Source organism: Anser cygnoides, chromosome 3 (assembly GCF_040182565.1).
Source record: "Anser cygnoides isolate HZ-2024a breed goose chromosome 3, Taihu_goose_T2T_genome, whole genome shotgun sequence".
Lineage (NCBI taxonomy): Eukaryota > Metazoa > Chordata > Aves > Anseriformes > Anatidae > Anser > Anser cygnoides.
In genome coordinates, this window is record NC_089875.1 from 98,190,945 (window position 1) to 98,209,265 (window position 18,321).

At 40.0% G+C, this 18,321-nt stretch overlaps 1 protein-coding gene and 1 long non-coding RNA gene across 6 annotated transcripts in view; one reads left to right on the forward strand and one right to left on the reverse strand.

Annotated features, from left to right (window-relative positions):
• Positions 1–8,668, reverse strand: part of MCPH1 (microcephalin 1) — a 130,679-nt gene extending 122,011 nt beyond the window's left edge. For 2 of the 3 annotated variants that reach the window (XM_048078040.2, XM_066994806.1), the window contains exons 1-3: positions 8,514–8,668; positions 4,463–4,554; positions 1,944–2,062 (exon numbers count right to left, since the gene is read on the reverse strand). In XM_048078040.2, coding sequence (XP_047933997.2) covers positions 1,944–2,062; positions 4,463–4,554; positions 8,514–8,532 — 230 coding nt within the window. In that variant the 5' untranslated portion in view covers positions 8,533–8,668. Of the gene's footprint in view, positions 1–1,565; positions 1,666–1,943; positions 2,063–4,462; positions 4,555–8,513 lie in introns of those variants that run through there. The other variant, XM_048078042.2, reaches the window with a different exon arrangement.
• LOC125184547 (uncharacterized) overlaps positions 8,669–18,321 on the forward strand; it is an 88,711-nt gene continuing 79,058 nt past the window's right edge. Inside the window, exons 1-3 of one of the 3 annotated variants that reach the window (XR_010830558.1) lie at positions 8,678–8,950; positions 10,190–10,250; positions 10,715–10,833. This is a non-coding gene — a long non-coding RNA (uncharacterized lncRNA). Of the gene's footprint in view, positions 10,251–10,714; positions 10,834–18,321 lie in introns of all 3 variants that reach the window. The other 2 variants (XR_007168711.2, XR_007168710.2) reach the window with 2 other exon arrangements.

Consider the following 18,321-nt stretch of genomic DNA (forward strand, 5'->3'; position numbering starts at 1 on the left):
CTACCTCCAGCCAGATTCATGTGATACTCTCCAATTCTTCCACTGAGGAAAGGCTAATATAAATTAATTCCCTACTCAGTCTCTCTTTATGAACCTTTGTTTTCACAGGAGTCTATCCCACCTCCACTCTCACCTCTTCTTGAGGCTGAAGAATTCTTGTCTCTTCAATTACGTCTTGTGATAAAACTATTTTATACTTTGCCATGCTTGCTGCTATTTCAGGCAATATTCTGAACATAACCATGGCCTTCTTGCTTCAGCTACATGAAGCATCACGTTTGCAGGCTCTCATTCTGGTGGAGGATTTCAACCACATGGATGGCCCATGGCAGCGGGGTTGGAACTAGATGATCCAAGATGATCATCTAGAGGCCTCTTCCAACCCAAGCCATTCTACAATTCTATGATAAAATAATGTCATCCCACTACATAAAATTTTATGCTCTATTTCATTTATTTTTTGACAACCACTTAGGTAATAATACTAGGGAAACATTTCTAAAGGTTTCACCGACCCAACATCTTCCAGTACTGCTGAGGAGACTCTTGTGGTGGAACTGCTGTAACAGAGATCACATTTCTGTGTAACACATCCTGGTCTATCCTCTGTGAGCTTCTTTTATTCTGCTGCTGCTGCTACTGCAGATGCTACTCACCTGGACTTTTCTGGGATTCTTTTTACTATAACACCTGCATGTCCTTGAAGAGTTAATAGTTCCTGTGACTACAGTTTCAGATTTCATATTTATACATGTATCTATCTCAGGAGCATATTTAAAATATAACCAAATATCCCACTGGAATGACCATCATTCTTATGTGCACTCAGATAGCTGGAGGTCACAGAAGGAAACAGTCACATAAATAACATTTTGCATCCCTAGTGCATTTTTGAGAACTTACAAGATTTCTTCATTAGTGTTAAGGCTTGCTGGATTGTAAAGTTATAGCTTCTGTAGCTTCTATATCTGATATATATATATATATATATATCAATATATATATATATAAAAACAGGAAAATTCTGCCTCAGCATAACTGCATGAATTTCTTTTTTGGCTCACAGACTTGCATTGCAAGCTTTGCAGTTGTACTGGCCTACAATTAATTGGCTGCAGAGCTCAGTGTTGCTCCCCCCCCAGCACTTAGCAAACTGCTAATTCCCTATGCATGTGATACCTAACTGATATAGGACATGGTCCATCGTCACAGTAATTTACAAAAACAAACAAAAGGAGTGTTCGAGTATAACATGCATATTCTTAAAAACTAGTAGTTATTTAATACTTTGTCTGAAATCTAAGTTAGGCCTCATAAAACAAACTCGGAGGAGATGCCATGGACTACAAACAAATTTTCTCATGGATGGCTGCAAAGCTGAAATTTCTTTTTTTGTTGTTTTGTTTTTAGTTTAACTTTTTCCTTGTGGTAGTTGAGAATCTTCAAGCGGTGCCATGCTGAACCTGCCAAATGTCTTAAAAGCCAGATACGAATCTTATTTTTTTTTTTTCCTTGCTATGAGATACTCTCTCAATGGGAAATAATTACAGAACTGGTACGATTACCTCCTTCATTTTTGTCCCTGGAGAAGTGTGCTTTTTCATGTGGAAATGGAAGAATTCTATTCAACGTAAATATCTGATCTTCACTGCCTATGTATGCTATCTGAGAGCAAAGGAGTAGAACACTACATGGTTAAAAAATATACCATGCAACTACTTCAACACATTCATTTTTCAATAGATAACATGGTACCTTTCTGTGGAAGAAAGGTATTTTTATTATAGAAATAGTGTCATAGGAAAGTAATCAATTACTCATAGACTTATCACTGTTTCAAGTACATTAAAAAAAATGGATAGTGTACTTTAAGTTTTTTAATAAATAATACCACAATCTATTCTCTGGAACGGGTCACATTCATTATACTCAATAGTACTCACTTCTCCACCCATAGTACAGAAACTATTTTTACACCAGCCTTCTGTGCTTTTCTCCATGTAGCCGAACGTCCTTCTTTGAAGACCACGTGAGTCACGTGCTTGTTGAAAGTTTTTGAAACCTGCAGAAGTAAACAGAGAGCAGATTTTTGAGTCTGAAAATCAGAAAAGATTAATGAAACTAGAAAGCCTGTTTTTCTGGATAAAACAATAGCACAAAAACATTATGTTAAGGACTTGTTTGATCTTTCCCATCTTTACAAAGAAGGCTGAAGCAATCAAAGCCCAAGTCTCATTAGTCAAACCAACACAAGACAAGCTAGAGGGCTAGAGTAGCCTTTTATTTTCTAACTTCTTTTTTCTAGATTACCATTTTCATGTGCCTACCCTAGCTGTATCACTAATCTTACAACATTTTAATATAAGTAGCCCAACATGATTTCTTATGTAACAGCCAGTACAGAAATTAGCTGTTACTATCCAAAAAAATGCCAATTATATCTTTAACTTAGTAAAGAACTCACAGACTTAGATTACAGTTAACCTCACTGTTTACACTAATTCTCAACAACAGTGATCACTTTTAGTTCTGCGGGAAGGGAAGTTGATGCTGCTAAGAAAATTAATCATATGGGAACACTTTAAAAAGAGTGAGAAATACAGAAAACTTAAGTCAGTACAGCTAGGGTCACAACTGACATTTTCACTGTGCTACAAATCTTCAGTTATCAACCTTTACTGATAACTAAATGATAACCATTTCAGTTCTAGAAATCCATTCTTTACAACCAAAATTTCACTTCATTGTAGCTAAACAAAACTGTTTGATCAGTTGTGATTGTACTGATGTCATCATGTTAATAATTCATATTTTACAGCAGCACCTCCTCAACACAGCCAAATGGAAGTAGTTGTGTAGATTTCTGTTGCATTCTCAATTGAGCCACTATATTTGCCTCCAAACATGTTGGATCTACTTTTGGCTTTAAGAAAACTATTTAGCTTTTCCAAATATTTTTGATGGCAAGCTGATTTATTGCTCCTCAGAAGACAAAAAGCAAGAGATTTATGTATCTAGGTATACAGGACCAATGAGTCTCTTTCAGATTATGTTATGACTGCAGATACAAACACAGTCACTTATGCTAGTATCACGCTCACAGCCCACAACTTAAGGAGACGGGATGCTTGACATGGCTTTGCCTCCAAATTATGGAGCAGCACCACCTTAGGCCTCCCTCTCACCATGAAGAGTGAATCAGTCAAGGTATTGTCACATGCAGCAGTCCCCTCTCTTGTCTCATCCCTTACCCTGGGGGTTCTGTGTTGATAAGCTGACCTTAACTTGGTGTGAGTGAACCAACACTCTAGTGGAAAACAAAATTAGAAATTTCTTTCCTGACAGAGTGAGCCATGCCAGTTTCTTATCATGTGCTCAGCCCAATAGAAGGGAAGGAAGTGTTGGCCAGGAACGAAATAATGATGGAGAAGGACCACCCCTTTTCAAAGTGATCTGCTGAACAGACGCATCTGTACCATTTGTCTGTACCTTTCACCACACCCAGCTACTTTAAGATCAACTCAAAGCACTTGCAGAATTTTGAAGCCTTATCATATTTTCCACAAGAAAAACCTGAAGCCATTAGAACAAAATTCAACAGATCTCACAGCACAGCCCGAAAGAACATGAGATTTTTATTACTCCAGTTACTTATTGTGAGTTGTATTTCCTTTTATAATAAAAACAGTTCTTCTATTGTTCTGGCATGCTACCTCAGCTGAATTCATACAGTGAGAGAGACTTTGGAGATGTTAGCAAAACTTCCTAAATGACAGTGAGATACACCTACATATGCAGAATTAAAAAGCACTGGGAGTTCACACAAGTGTTATTTAGAGCATAATGTGGGTTGTAAAAATCTCCATTAACCAGTAATAATGTGCAAGAAGGCAAGATACTAGTTTGACTTCGGTGTCTAGCTGAAATTTTACAGCTGGCAGTTAAACGCATTTTGCACCTACAGCTCAAGTATATTTGATATGGAAAAATCACTGACACATCTTAGATGTATTTTTACTAGTATTTTCTGGAAGTGAACCGTATTTGTAGGAGAGTGAGTAGAAGAATAAAATGTAACAGTACATAGGTTAGAAAACATGGTAACAACAGACCAGCTGCCCAGAAGTTAAAGAAAACAAAACACATAAATAACTTAGGTTTTCAACCCCTAGATTTGGTTTGTCCCCTGTATAGTATATATAATACTTTATGAGATATATTTGCTAGCGTATTAACATGCAAAGAAGTTGTTAAATAGATAGGCTTTAAATAGGCTTTAAATGCATTTCCCATCTGCCACTAATAAGAATTTTACAGCATGCTCATCTATTTGAATCTGTGATTTTTTTTTCCTGCCCTTTAAAAACCCCTACTGCAAAGCAATAAACAAGCAGAACAAATAAGCTAGTTTCTGAGTAAGAGTTTTCATATTCTGTTTACTCCAAAAAAAAAGTTTCCTTACTTTTGCTCCCATGTCAAGAAGTTGCTTCTCAAAGGCTTTCGAGTAATTTTCTGTTCTGTTAGATGACCAAACTTCTACAAATGCACAAATACCTGGATCAGAAGAGGAAAAACGACAGCTATTTAAGTTCACGAAGGTAAAACTAGTTAAACTGCCTTTCCAACAAAAATTTGCTTTAATACACACTGCATTCAGTAGCAAGTAGGTGACATTGGTGGTAGGGTGATGGTTGGACCAGATGATCTTGGAGGTCTTTTCCAACCCTAACGATTCTATGGTTCTTTGAAGTATCACAGAATCACAGAATTGTCTAGGTTGGAAGAGACCTCCAAGATCATCTAGTCCAACCTCTGACCTAACACTAACAAGTACTACACTAAACCATATCACTAAGGGCTACATCTAAACGTCTTTTAAAGACCTCCAGGGATGGTGACTCAACCACCTCCCTGGGCAGCCCATTCCAATGCCTAACAACCCTTTCAGTAAAGAAGTTCTTCCTAATATCCAACCTAAACCTCCCCTGGCACAACTTTAGCCCATTCCCCCTCGTCCTGTCACCAGGCACGTGGGAGAATAGACCAACCCCCACCTCTCTACAGCCTCCTTTAAGGTACCTATAGAGAGCGATGAGGTCTCCCCTGAGCCTCCTCTTCTCCAGGCTGAACAAGCCCAGCTCCCTCAGCCGCTCCTCGTAAGACTTGTTCTCCAGACCCCTCACCAGCTTCGTTGCCCTTCTCTGGACTTGCTCGAGCACGTCCATGTCCTTCCTGTAGCGAGGGGCCCAAAACTGAACACAGTACTCGAGGTGCGGCCTCACCAGAGCCGAGTACAGGGGGACAATCACTTCCCTAGACCTGCTGGCCACACTGCTTCTTATACAGGCCAGGATGCTGTTGGCCTTCTTGGCCACCTGGGCACACTGCTGGCTCATATTCAGCCGACTATCAACCAGTACTCCCAGGTCCTTCTCGGCCAGGCAGCTTTCCAGCCACTCATCTCCCAGCCTGTAGCTCTGCTTGGGGTTGTTGTGCCCCAGGTGCAGGACCCGGCACTTGGCCTTGTTGAACTTCATACAGTTGACCTCAGCCCATCGGTCCAGCCTATCCAGATCCTCCTGCAGAGCCTTCCTGCCCTCGAGGAGATCGACACATGCACCTAACTTGGTGTCGTCTGCAAACTTACCGAGGGTGCACTCGATCCCCTCATCCAGGTCATCGATAAAGACATTAAAGAGGACTGGCCCCAGCACTGAGCCCTGGGGGACTCCACTAGTAACCGGCCTCCAACTGGATTTGGCTCCATTCAAAACAACTCTTTGGGCCCGGCCACCCAGCCAGTTTTTAACCCAACAAAGCGTACGCCAGTCCAAGCCACGAGCAGCCAGTTTCTTGAGGAGAATGTTGTGGGAAACGGTGTCAAAAGCCTTACTGAGGTCAAGGTAGACCACATCCACAGCTTTCTCCTCATCCACCAAGCGCGTCACTTGGTCATAGAAGGAGATCAGGTTCGTCAAGCAGGACCTGCCTTTCATAAACCCATGCTGACTGGGCCTGATCGCCTGGTTGCCCTGCAAGTGCTGTGTGATGACACTGAAGATAATCTGCTCCATGAGCTTCCCTGGCACTGAGGTCAAGCTAACAGGCCTATAGTTCCCCGGGTCTACCCTCCGGCCCTTCTTGTAGATGGGCGTCACGTTTGCCAGCCGCCAGTCGACTGGGACCTCCCCTGATAGCCAGGACTGCCGATAAATGATGGAAAGCGGCTTGGCCAGCTCCTCCGCCAGTTCGCTCAGTACCCTCGGGTGGATCCCATCTGGCCCCATCGACTTGTGTACATCCAAGTGTTGTAGCAGGTCGCCAACCATTTCATCATGGACAGCGAGGGCCACATCCTGCTCCCCATCCCCTTCCACCAGCTCAGGGTACCAGGTATCCAGAGAACAACCGGTCTTGCCGCTAAAGACTGAGGCAAAGAAGGCATTGAGCCCCTCAGCCTTTTCCTCATCTTTTGTAACTAAGTTTCCCCCCGCATCCAGTAAAGGATGCTTTTATATAGTATAGCTTTTAATAAACTGAGCATCGCATGCTAGCAACAGATTTTTTTTTTTAGAGTATTGCTGTCCTTTAAATTAGTTGAAATGTAACAAACTAAGAAGTTTGACAGTTCTTACACAACTTTTCACTTTTTAAAATACATTACCAGCTTAACAAGCAAAGCAGTACCTTTACATGACTGGTTACCCATGTGATTAAATCATTGCTAATCTTCAGGGTAACCAAAAATGTTAAAAATAGTTGCTGTAACACAGGCGACCAAACATAATGAAATAAAAGTCATGGAATTATTCTATCAGCAAACCTCCATAAAACTCAGCAGAAACATCATTTACAATTTCCAACTGACTTAAAATTCCACCTTATTGATATTGAATCACCCTGAAATTAAGTCCTTATCACAGGGGCTAACAAAGTTTCATGTCAGCTGCTTTATGGAACGTCAGGAATATTGCATTTAAGCGGCTTACTCTATCAACCAGATTAAGAATCTCTTCGAGGAATGAAATCAGCCTGGGCTGAGAAAGTCTTAAAAAAAAAAAAAAAGTCACAATCCCAGATGACATGGAGGGATAAGCAAATGAAACTTGAAATAATTCCTTCATTAGTATGACTTAGGATGACCTATAGCTAGATTGGCCATACCAATTTCCCCTTGGGAATAGTGGATCAGGAGAATTCCTGAAAACTGGAAGAATGCCAGTTCACCAAAACCAACTTTAAACAAACTGCAGGCCAGACAGTTCTCAGAACTCATGAATAAATTTGAAAGCATCAATTTAAATTTAAAAAGTTCATCCTTAGCAAACACTGTTTAACTATTTTAGTTGCTAGGGATGCCCTTCCAAATCATTATTATATAGTATCATGTCTTCTTTTTAAGTGTATAACACCAAAATGCTCTAACTGTAGTATTTTATAAAGATTAATCACAGAATTGTCTAGGTTGGAAGAGACCTCCAAGATCATCTAGTCCAACCTCTGCCCTAACACTAACAAGTGCTACACTAAACCATATCACTAAGGGCTACATCTAAACGTCTTTTAAAGACCTCCAGGGATGGTGACTCAACCACCTCCCTGGGAAGCCCATTCCAATGCCTAACAACCCTTTCAGTAAAGAAGTTCTTTCTAACATCCAACCTAAAATTAATGTGTTTGTAATTGCTAGATTTTTATTTATTTATTTATTTTACTGTGTAAGAGAATTATGAAACTTAAAACACCTCCTTAGTGAAACCAGAAGGAAGAAAATGATGATCAGTAATATAACATCAGATATCTATGGGACCTTAAGTCAGGTCTACTCTAATTCACTGTTTTTACCCATGTTTCTTTTGGTTGAGGACCACAACAACTTTTTGCCAGTTACTTTTTTTGCTTGGTTGCTCTGTTGTGAAAAACATCGCACTCATGTTCAAAAAAAAAACAACAACAAAACAATGTCTTCCTCTTGCATCAAATACTTCATAACCATCACAGCTACAATGCTGCTAGAAAAACAGGTTAGAGCCTACCAGTGAGGGTCAAACTAGGACCTTATAGGGGAACTCTATTTCAGCGTGTACCTGCAGCAGGATCAAAGGTATGGCGTACAATAATTAGCCAATTTGAGCTACTATATTCCATCAGGAGACAAAACACTTTGTAGTTTTTCTACTGTAGAAAGCAAGGAAAATCAGGAAGTGTTTGGAGGTGCTTTGAACTAGAAGAGCTCTAAGAGCTGGGTTCTTGGAGAAGGCCACTCACGCTACAAGATCTCAAAGGTGGCAGCAAAATGAAAGTCATAGAGGGCAACCTAGCGAGGCAGAAACTTAGAAAGAAGCTGGAGAAACCGAGAGAGGCCACAGGGCTCGGGCAGGGACGGCCGCGGCCGGTGGCTCCCTGCCCCCTCCGAGGCGGCTACCAGCCCCAACCCCGGCCGCAGGCCGCCTCCTCCCTCTCTCCCTCCCCCCGCATCCCGGGGGCTCCCCTCAGGGCGGTTGAGCCGGTACCTTTCAGGACGGGCTCCATCAGCAGCCGGGCACAGCACCGGCCCCGCAGGCTCCGGTAGCCGCCACCGTTCAAACCCGCCTCCGCGCCGCTCCGCCGGGCCTGCGCCCTGCACAGCGCCCCGCCGCGCCTGCGTGCCGGCCGGGAAATGGCGGCCGGGGGCCGGCAGGGGGACCGGGGCTGTGGGGCAGCGCCTTTCGGAGCCTGATGGGAGGCTCTGGGGGTGAAACTTTAAAGATAAGGCCGTGCATGAGTAAAGCAAGGGCTCTGTCCCAGCAGCTCCGGCTGAACGTAGTGCTGGGGGAGCCAGCAGAGTGTTTTGTAAAGCAGTTTTGAAAAAGAGGAAGCTGTGGCAAAGCAGTGCATGAGGTTTTTGTGTCCACGTTCATGGTGTGCTCTCTTCAGGAGGCTTCTCTGAAGAGTTTTATTTGGTAGAGAGGTGTGTCAGAAAATCAGCACCCTCTAAACCCGGTGTGTTAAGAGAAAAAGTACTGAGCAAGTCAACAAAATGGGGATTAACAAGCGGGAGTGACCAGGCAGTGTTTGTTCAAGTGTCCAAAATGACTTGAGGGCAACTGTGCTACTGAGGACAGTGAGCCCATCCTTCTGGAAAACGGCCTCTGTGATAGAAAGCTGGAGTGTAGCAAATGTGATGACAGAGGGAATTAAGATACAGAAAGCCTGATGTCTTCCCTAGTGTAAAATAATGACGACATTAGTGAGCATAAGGACATATACAATGAGAAGGAAGGAGCACACCTTTTTTAAGATAAAATGGTGATGTGCAACTTCATTACATGGTGTACACAGCTCAGAAGCACTGGCATTGCTGTAGTGTTACATAAACCAATGCTGTTCTGAAACCTTCAACATGCAATCCTCTTCATCTGAAAAATGATGGAGCAGAAATTAAGAAGCAATAGAGGCGCAAAACAAAGTTACTCCACATGTTAGTGCTTCCTTAGATTCAGAACCATTGCTAAATTAGTGATTATGGGTAGAATTAGTAAATAGCTGTGAGCTGTCAGTGGAGTTTAAAAACATGTAATGAAACTGGGATGTTCAGGAAATTAGCAAGCACATCGAATTCTGTACAGCAAGTATGAGTAACGTTATTTCAAAATAGGATACATCCACACAGTCTGTTTGGATTTGTGTGGGATTGGAAACTATGACATAAGAAAACTACTAAGAAAATGGTGGTACCATCTTCAAAATACTTGTGAAAACTACAGTTTTTTGGTAAATAGTTTCTAGGTGTGTCAGTGGTATAAATCCACTCAATCCACACAACCAAAGCTGACAGAAACATCAAGATCCTAGAGCCAGCGATTCTAATAAAACTTTTTTAAAAAAATAAATAATAAAATCCAGACTGAGGGAAATTTCAGCATAATTAAAAAATGCATCAATTTGTACATGTGTCCAAGCATAATACTTAATCTAGGATGCAAGTCTAGAAGACCTTCAGTAAAAAAACAAACAAACAAACAAACAAAACACACGGGATGTGTCTGAGCCTTTAACTGAAAAGTAGTAGCGGGTTTTATAGTAGCTCTAAATAGACTTTAAAGGGGGATATGCTGAAATGTACAGTTAGAGCTGTATATTCTGATTCTCCAGTCATAGAGACAGTGAAGTTTAATGGCTACAGGAAGTTGTTATATCTCGTTATCAGAGCAAAGGACTACTCAAAGAACGTCGGGCTTTGGATTTCCACCTTTTTATTACAGAGGCAAGTAAGTACCGTACTGAAAGTATCCAATGAATTTACTGAGTTTTCTCTGAAATGGTTTTGACTTCATGGTTGTTTCAGGCTTTACAAGACATGGTTTCTGTACAATCAGTACTTACTATGACATAGAAGTTACAAAATGCTGCACTGTGAAGAGTTTTCCGGGTTATATTATGTCTGAAAAGGAAGGACCAGTAAAAGTTGCATTTCACTTGACATCCTAATCACAAAGAATAGCTCATGTTCCAAAGAAATAACAGTTCCATGAATTTATAAATGCTTCCTAGGCATCAAAACAGTTCATGGTGTGAACCATGAATCCCAGTTAAACTGAAAAATTTGAGCTGCATTACTTCCCCCAAAAGCAGCAAATCCCAGTGAGTCAATCTGTTTATTTAGCACCTGTGTGCTTGTATATCAGAACATATTTTGAGATGTCTTCTGTCAGATGCTTCTTGGCCATTATAGGTGCAGATGTGGGAAGAAATGCTTGGAGAAGCTGCAAATGCGCACGTTACCTGCATGGAGAAAGCACCAGAAAGCATCTCTGATCGTCATCTTCAACCATCATAGAGTCTTTGGTCAAGGTAGGCTCCTCATTTTCTCAGTAACTGTAACAGTTCTTGTCAGTACCTTTTCCAGTTTGAATGTGACTCTCTTAAGTAGCATACAAAATTGTAGTGTTTCAGTTGCCATGTACCATGATGTTAATACTGAACTTCTAGATATACTTTATGTGATCTATCCTAGGATCACATGTTTGTTTTCTCAGGGCCACTTAATTATTCTGTGATAGACTAATATTTCTAGCTGATGAGGTCTGTCATTGCAGCTGCCTGTTTATTAGTTTCTAATTTCACTGCATTCCAGTATGTGAGCTCATCCAATTGTTTCTATATTCTGGTTTTAATAAGGCCTCTGTTCAAACCATCTGCAAATTTCATTAGCACACACTTTATTTCCAAGTTTGTAATGAAAATAGCAACTAAGATTGGATCTTAACTGGATCTAAGACTTAACTGGAACTAAGACTGGATCTTAACTGCTCGTTCAGGATCACCATTAGAATCTTCTTTAGTTCTCCCGCCAGTGTGATCCACCTTACCCTATCTCCCTTCCTTACTTAGGACGTCTTGAACACCACCATTTCTTCATGTGAGGTAGTAACTTATTGCATATCAAAGGAAACAGTAAAGTAGATTCAATCTTTGTTGCCTTTGTCCAGAAAATAATTTTCTTAGAAAAAAAAAGGTAGTATGTTAGTGTGATTACTGGAATCTGAATTTATGTCATTGACGATTTTAGTCTTTTCCTTCCCTGTGCTATAAGTTGACCCCCATATTCCTTTTTGTTTCTCTTCTCCTACTTGTTATAAAAGTCAGCAAAATCATTCCTGACCAGTTTGTGCCAGGAAGATGTCTTTGAGCCCCGGTGTGGCCAGCTCCAGCTGGTTAGAAGTGAATTTTGATGACACACTGGAATTACAGACCAGGAAACAAGACCAAAGTGATGCTAATATAGCTCAAAATTGTGCCTATACTGTTGAAATGATACTGTGACACTGCCATTTTCCATACTGAATAGTAATCTGACACTCATGCTGTCAGTAGTTTGTATTGACACTGTTGTAGATATATATAGGAGTCACGCCTCGGTAGTCTCAGTGGCATTCTAGTCTCATTGCTTCTCCACAAGCAGAATGCCTCCTGAGAGTGCCAACAGTGGCTTTTTTGTTTTCCTGTTTTCCTCGTTTGACTGATGCTTAAAAAGACGTGTTTTAGCTTTGTACTTCTATTCCACAGAATAGTGAAAGTTCTGTTTTGCAAAGTAGTTCAGTCGAAACAGACAAAAAGAAATTCTTATATTTCTACTGTTTCTTTTAGTATATATTACGTAGAGTATTAGTTTATAGTAATAAAACGAGGAAACAAATATATATATTTTTTCAATAGTCAAAGGATCTTTGTGTGCAATATTATAAAAAGAGTGTTATATAAGCTTATCAAATAGATGTGTATTTATCATTGTCAAAAACCTTTACTGGTAGTCTTGCTCCTTATTTGTGTTTGACAGTAGGTGGAAAAAATTATGAGGGACATTTATTTCTTGTCATAAGGAAGTGTAATATTAGGGATCATGTAGCCTTACAAAATTGTTAAATGTTCTCATCAATGACATGACTTTGTTCATTTTCAATGCTGATATTCATGATCAAGAAAATTACATGTGCTAAGTATAAGGCCTTCTTCAGAAAAGGAAAAAGCAGTTTTGTTTTCTTTTCTTTTAGCTGAGGCAATGACACAAATTTTATTTTCTCTTTCCACCCTGCAATTTAAGAAATCACTCCTTTTAGAACCACAGCTAATCTGCTGACACGGCATTAGATTTATTTTGGGTTTGTGAAAGGCTGATAATAGCACAGAGACCTACCCTTGTAAGTTTTAACTCACCCAGTGAGACAATGTCTTTGACATACTATGACCCTAAAGGCCTATCACAGAAGAAAAACACAGCACCATGCCGAAAAATAACAGCCCATCATATAACTGAGAGCATGAATTGACAACATGCTAATAAGCAGGTGTCCGTGTTGTTCTTGCTGGTGTAGAAGGCTTATGCATCTGCCCTCCAAACAGCTTTTATTGCCTGTGGTTCAGGCTATGACAGCAGCTGTAAAGGGGAAGAAAAGCCAGTTTATCTGACCTCAGTACTAAAATTCTGTGGTGAAGGTTTATGATATTCCCAAGCAATGAAGAGCTGGACTACTGGCCAAAAACTGCTTACTTTTCATCCGGTTCTTTGTGGAGATGCAGATGTGGACTATGGAAGACATTAAGGCATTAAGGAAGGGTACCGAAAATACTTCACGGGAATACTTCACTATTCTCACTTGGTAAAGCAGCCCCAAAGATACTGTTTAAAAACACTATCCTTTTGTGTATGTTCAGGCCTGTCTTGGTGATACATGTGAGAGCAATTTAAGAAGTTTCCAACTCCTGCTGAGAGCTCCACAGTTTATGTGAGTCTCAGGAAAAGTAATGGTAGGGTAAATTTGGAGTTCAGGCTGTGAACTGAGGCAGGAAAGGTGCTGATTCACCTTGGCTGCTGCTGACTCAGCTCCTGAAGCAGTACATAGAGGAAAGAGAACAATGGTAAGTGTAAACTTCTTATATCTCTCTGACATGAATGACCAAAGCTCATTTGAAGGCATCTGAAGTGCTTTACTTGCCAGTCAGAGCTTTGCAAGTGTCTTATGGCTGAAGTGGTACACATAAGAACACACTGTTACTGTTTCTTCAGGAATAGACAGCTAAACAAGGAGCACTATTATTCATGTAACTATGCTTTGCCTGCATACCGTCGGCAGGTCTTGTCTCCTAAGTTAAGTGACTAGCATGATCAAAGGTATGGAATAGATTCTGTATGATTGAATTGGCCTAGAAATGGCCTGGAAAAATGGCCTGAGGGGAGATATAATAGAGGCCTACAGAAAGATGAGTGGCCTGAAGAGTGCAGCTGGGGAGAGTGGCTGTTCACTTGCTTTTCCAAATAAAGGACAGGGGCATCAAAAGAAATTAGCAGAAAGCAGATGCAGAACAAACAAGAAAAGTGCCTTTTTGTTCCACAGAAGAGGAACTTGAAATGAAGAACTCCTGGCAGACAGGTGTTGTGGGTTCCAAAAGTGGACACAGAATTCAAATGGATATTGGAAGGAAAACATACCAAGGCTACTAAATGTATCACAACTATGGTTAGTTTAGGAAATTCTGAAGCCATAGATAGGTTGAGAGTCTATCTGAAAGAGATTACTGGGTTAAGTAAACTCTGACCTAGAATACAGGCATATGTTTCTTAACTTCAGGTATGTGAGAGCCTTAATGATGTAAGAAAAGAATCCGTTATGTCTGTGAATGTCCCCAACTAGAGGGACCTGAATAGGCCAATGGAGACCTCATTAAATTCATCAGGCATGTATCCAAAGTCCTACACCTGGGCAGGAAGGATCTCTGGCAGTAATACAGTCCAGTTTTGGGTCTTCCTGTACAAGGAAGACATGGGTAAACTGGAACAAATTCAGAGAAGGGCCATTAGGATGACTTGTCCTCTGGGGAAAAGGCTGAGACAGCTGGACAGCAAGCAACACAGCAGGTTGCCCTGGGAGGTTGTGGAATATCATTTCTTGGGGGTTTTCAAGAGCCAAGTGCAGAAATACTCAAGCAAACGTGTTCTCAGTTCAGCATTGTTCCTGACTAGACAAACTCCCCAAATCCCTTCCAAACAAACTTATTCTTTAACCTTTGAATTTTCAGGATCACCTCCCTGAACTAGATCACCACATGACTTCTGAGAAACAATGTTGGTGTGAAGCAGGGGACAGGGTGACATGTTTAAGGAAGGGGCTGAAAAACATCAGACTTGGAACAATTTAAGATGCTGTGGAACTGCATGCTCACAGCAGTCCATGACATCTTTTACCTTATGCTGTAGATGAGGCCAGTGAAAATATTTTTCTAGCCTTCACCCCTTGCAACCCAATATTTTTAGAGAAGAACAGATCATCATTAAGAATGCTGTCTTCCAGAATGTTAGGGAGCACTTAGTTTTTAGTGCAGTAAGTATTTATAAACAGTATAGATAGAGTCAACTTGAGTTCCCATTGCCTAATGCCTTTTTATGCTTTATATCTTAATAAAATAGCTGGTCTCTCGCTCTCTCTCTCTATATATATTTCACTCTTCTTTTCTGTTTCCCCGTCCTATTCAAATATGTCATACAGTATCAGGAATAAGCTGCAAAATGTTTTTACATACCTCTAGCTCTGCTTAGTTAGTTTTATCCATTATCAGAGTAAGTGGATGGAAGAAACACAACAGAACTAAGTATAACTCTCAATACTGTTACATGTGCAAGCAGATTATAGACTAACAGCAAAACTTACTGTTCCAGAACAAGAGACAAATGTTAGATAAACAAACATTTACCATTTTGATTGTTTCCATTGCTCATCATATATTTTTAGTCATCAGGGGTCAAACTAATCCGTTATGTAATTCTAGTGAAGCCAGTAATGAACATGACCCGTCCAATATTAAGCAGAAGAAAATTCAGAAATGGATTATAGGGAAGATGGTAAATGGCAGATTGGAGACTTGGCAGTGCTAAAGATTAACCCATTTGCTTTTCAGCTCTTTGAAGTTCAATTCAAATTCCCTTTTCAGTGGGGCACAGAGGGCATATAGTTGGATCATCATAGTACAACAAAACCTATCGCAAAAGTAAGCAAGTTTGTAAGGCTATTCAAAACATATGAAACAAGGTAAAAGAGTGCTCCCCAGTTAGGAATGGTCAGTGCCATTATGTACGCTTGCAGAACACTTTGTGAATTGTATTTAATATGACAGTGTTTCTACCCTGTGAGCTACAGATACATAGATCACTTCTAAGGGATTTGCAGTATGAACGTTATTTGTTATGCAATAATCCATGGATAAGAAAATATAAAATAACATGCATATGTACTATAAAAACTTTAGAAATCCACAGCCTAGAAAATATTGAAAGCCGCAGATTGGTAGCAGGACTGGAATTTGACTTATAGATAGAAGGTATCGAAAGTTTTAAAACAAAGTTTATTTTGGACAAAGTCCAGGAGTAAGATTATTTTGACTATCTAGCAACTTCAGTTCCTGTATTCTTTCACAAAATGTGGTTCTGATATATTGTGTAACACAAAGCTAAACACTAAAACATGTGAACTAAAAGATTACTTTGTTCTTGCTGTATCATGTTAATTTATCACACGTATCTTGTATTACAATATGTAAAGCTGGAAAAGTTAAAAAGTTTTTCTTTCATGTAGCCCAGCAGAGCTACATAACATTTTCAAAACTGATTTCTATTCATCCAGTTGAAGTGTTCACCTTGGTTTTGGTAGGTGAGAAAGTAAGGCCCGACACTCATATGCTGAAGATATTAAGGATAAGGCTCACAGTAAAAACAGTTTGGGCATAAGTAGTAGGCTCCAGGCCTGTGATTTGACTTTTTATAGTAACTTTGGGCATCTACGTTTTGGTGTGGTTACTGTATAGAACATCTTGTTCTGAAGATACAGACCTATAGAGAAGTCATCATGAAAGTCCACTGTTCCTTTACAGCACAAAAGCTTTGTCTAATGGCTTCCCAAAAGTAACTCCTCTTACCTAGAAGCAAATGAATGATTACCCTTTCCTACTGACTAGTGAGATAGCATTGTTTGTAAGAGGCAAAGTATGTACACACATTGTTACAGTGGAACAACAAATTCATTGCATGTTCATGCCCTTTGTTAACTTCTTTTATCTTGCTAAGTTGCAGACTGTCTTAGAAAATATTGTCTACCTTCCTCTGAAACAAGATATTTAGAGATGTTTGGATTGAGCACCTAAAACTGTTAATTGGTTTGGAAAAATCAGATCTAAATGGACATTTTAAAGGAAGGCAGAATGTTGAAGCAAAGACATAGTTTATTACACACTCTCATGTAGGACCTGCAGACAGCAGAAAAATTGTATGAGTCAAAAAGCAAGCGAGTATATTATTATGAAAAAGTCACGTCACCGTACTTGCTCAAATAAAAAGTAGTATATAAAGCCTCAAATGAGATTGTAAAAGGATTCCTGCTCTAGGAACATACTCAGAGATGTAGAATTCATCTGCTTTGCTTTCCTGTTGGAACAAGGAGTTCTTACTGGCAATATATTGGGTTATAAAAAGGATTTGAATGTCTCTCGAGGCTGAGGAAAAGACAAAGTGTTATTACAGAGAGAAAATCCAGGAGCAGCAAAGCTAAGGAGAAACAACAGGATGAGTGAGGTCTATGTCTTTTTGGTGAGGTCAACAATAAAGGAAGCCCCTATAAAGGGAGAACTTTGGATACAATATGTCTTATTAGAATCACAGTGAAAATACTACTAGGATGATGTATGCTTTATACAGTTTGACAGCTCTACTACAAATTAGGCTCATCATAGTTCTCGGTATGATAAATGTCAGGGGCATTTTTGAATGTCATGACAACACCAAGGATAACATTTGCTTCCTCCTGTTTCAGATGCAGAGACCTTGAATAGCTGGGCGTATGATTTTGTGCTACAGTACATCCACGACCAAATACCTTTGGGGGTGAAACAGACCTTAGAAATTACACCTTCCATTCATACACATTAATTCCATTCCATTATTGTTTGATGCTAGCTCTTAGTGGCAGCAAGCTGTTCAATTTTCATGACATGCTGTAGTCTGCATGTGGGTTAAAGGTACTGTCTTCTCCTCCAAGACTCATTTTTGAGAGTGTTACTTTAATGATCTGATTTAGAGCGAGTTGAAGGGGCCAGAAGGAGGTGTTGCAGATGAGAAACTTCGTAAGTGCGCTTCACTGTCAAAGACAGCATATTATCAACTACAGCTTCATTTTTGACAGCAGTGTTAAACATGGCCTCTGGCCTTTGCATTATTTAGTGGTGATCCATGCTTTTCCAAACTGTAACCCTATGTTGTATGAGAAAAAAAAAAAAGAGCACAAACCAGACAAAACAAAACAACAGATCTTTATTCATATCTGGTGTCAGAGAGAAAAAGGAAAAACACATCCTTGTTCCAGACCTGTCTGTGATTGTAACATCAGGATCAGTTTGCATGGACTATGAAGACAGAATATAACATGTAGTGCTGCAAAAGTTATATTTGATTGCAGAAGATGGGAAATGTACATAATTTGGGGGTAAGAGAGGTGGGAGTGGGGAGTGGAAAGCAAAAATCAAGAAAAAAACCCTTCTGCTAATAAAACAAGCATATTCAGTTTTAGAAAATTAAATTATATCCATCAAATCACAAGAAAGAAGCACACAGAAGATGGTCTTTACATGAATCAAAGCTGATCAATGCTTCTGGTGACAAAGAGAAAATCAGGAGCATCATTAATCTGAAATGCTTCAGGGAAAGCAGTTTCTTCATTTTAAAAAACTATTCTTATATAACTTTTCAGTCTCAATTGAATTTCACAAGTCACCTAGAAACTAAGAAAGAAACACAGCTAG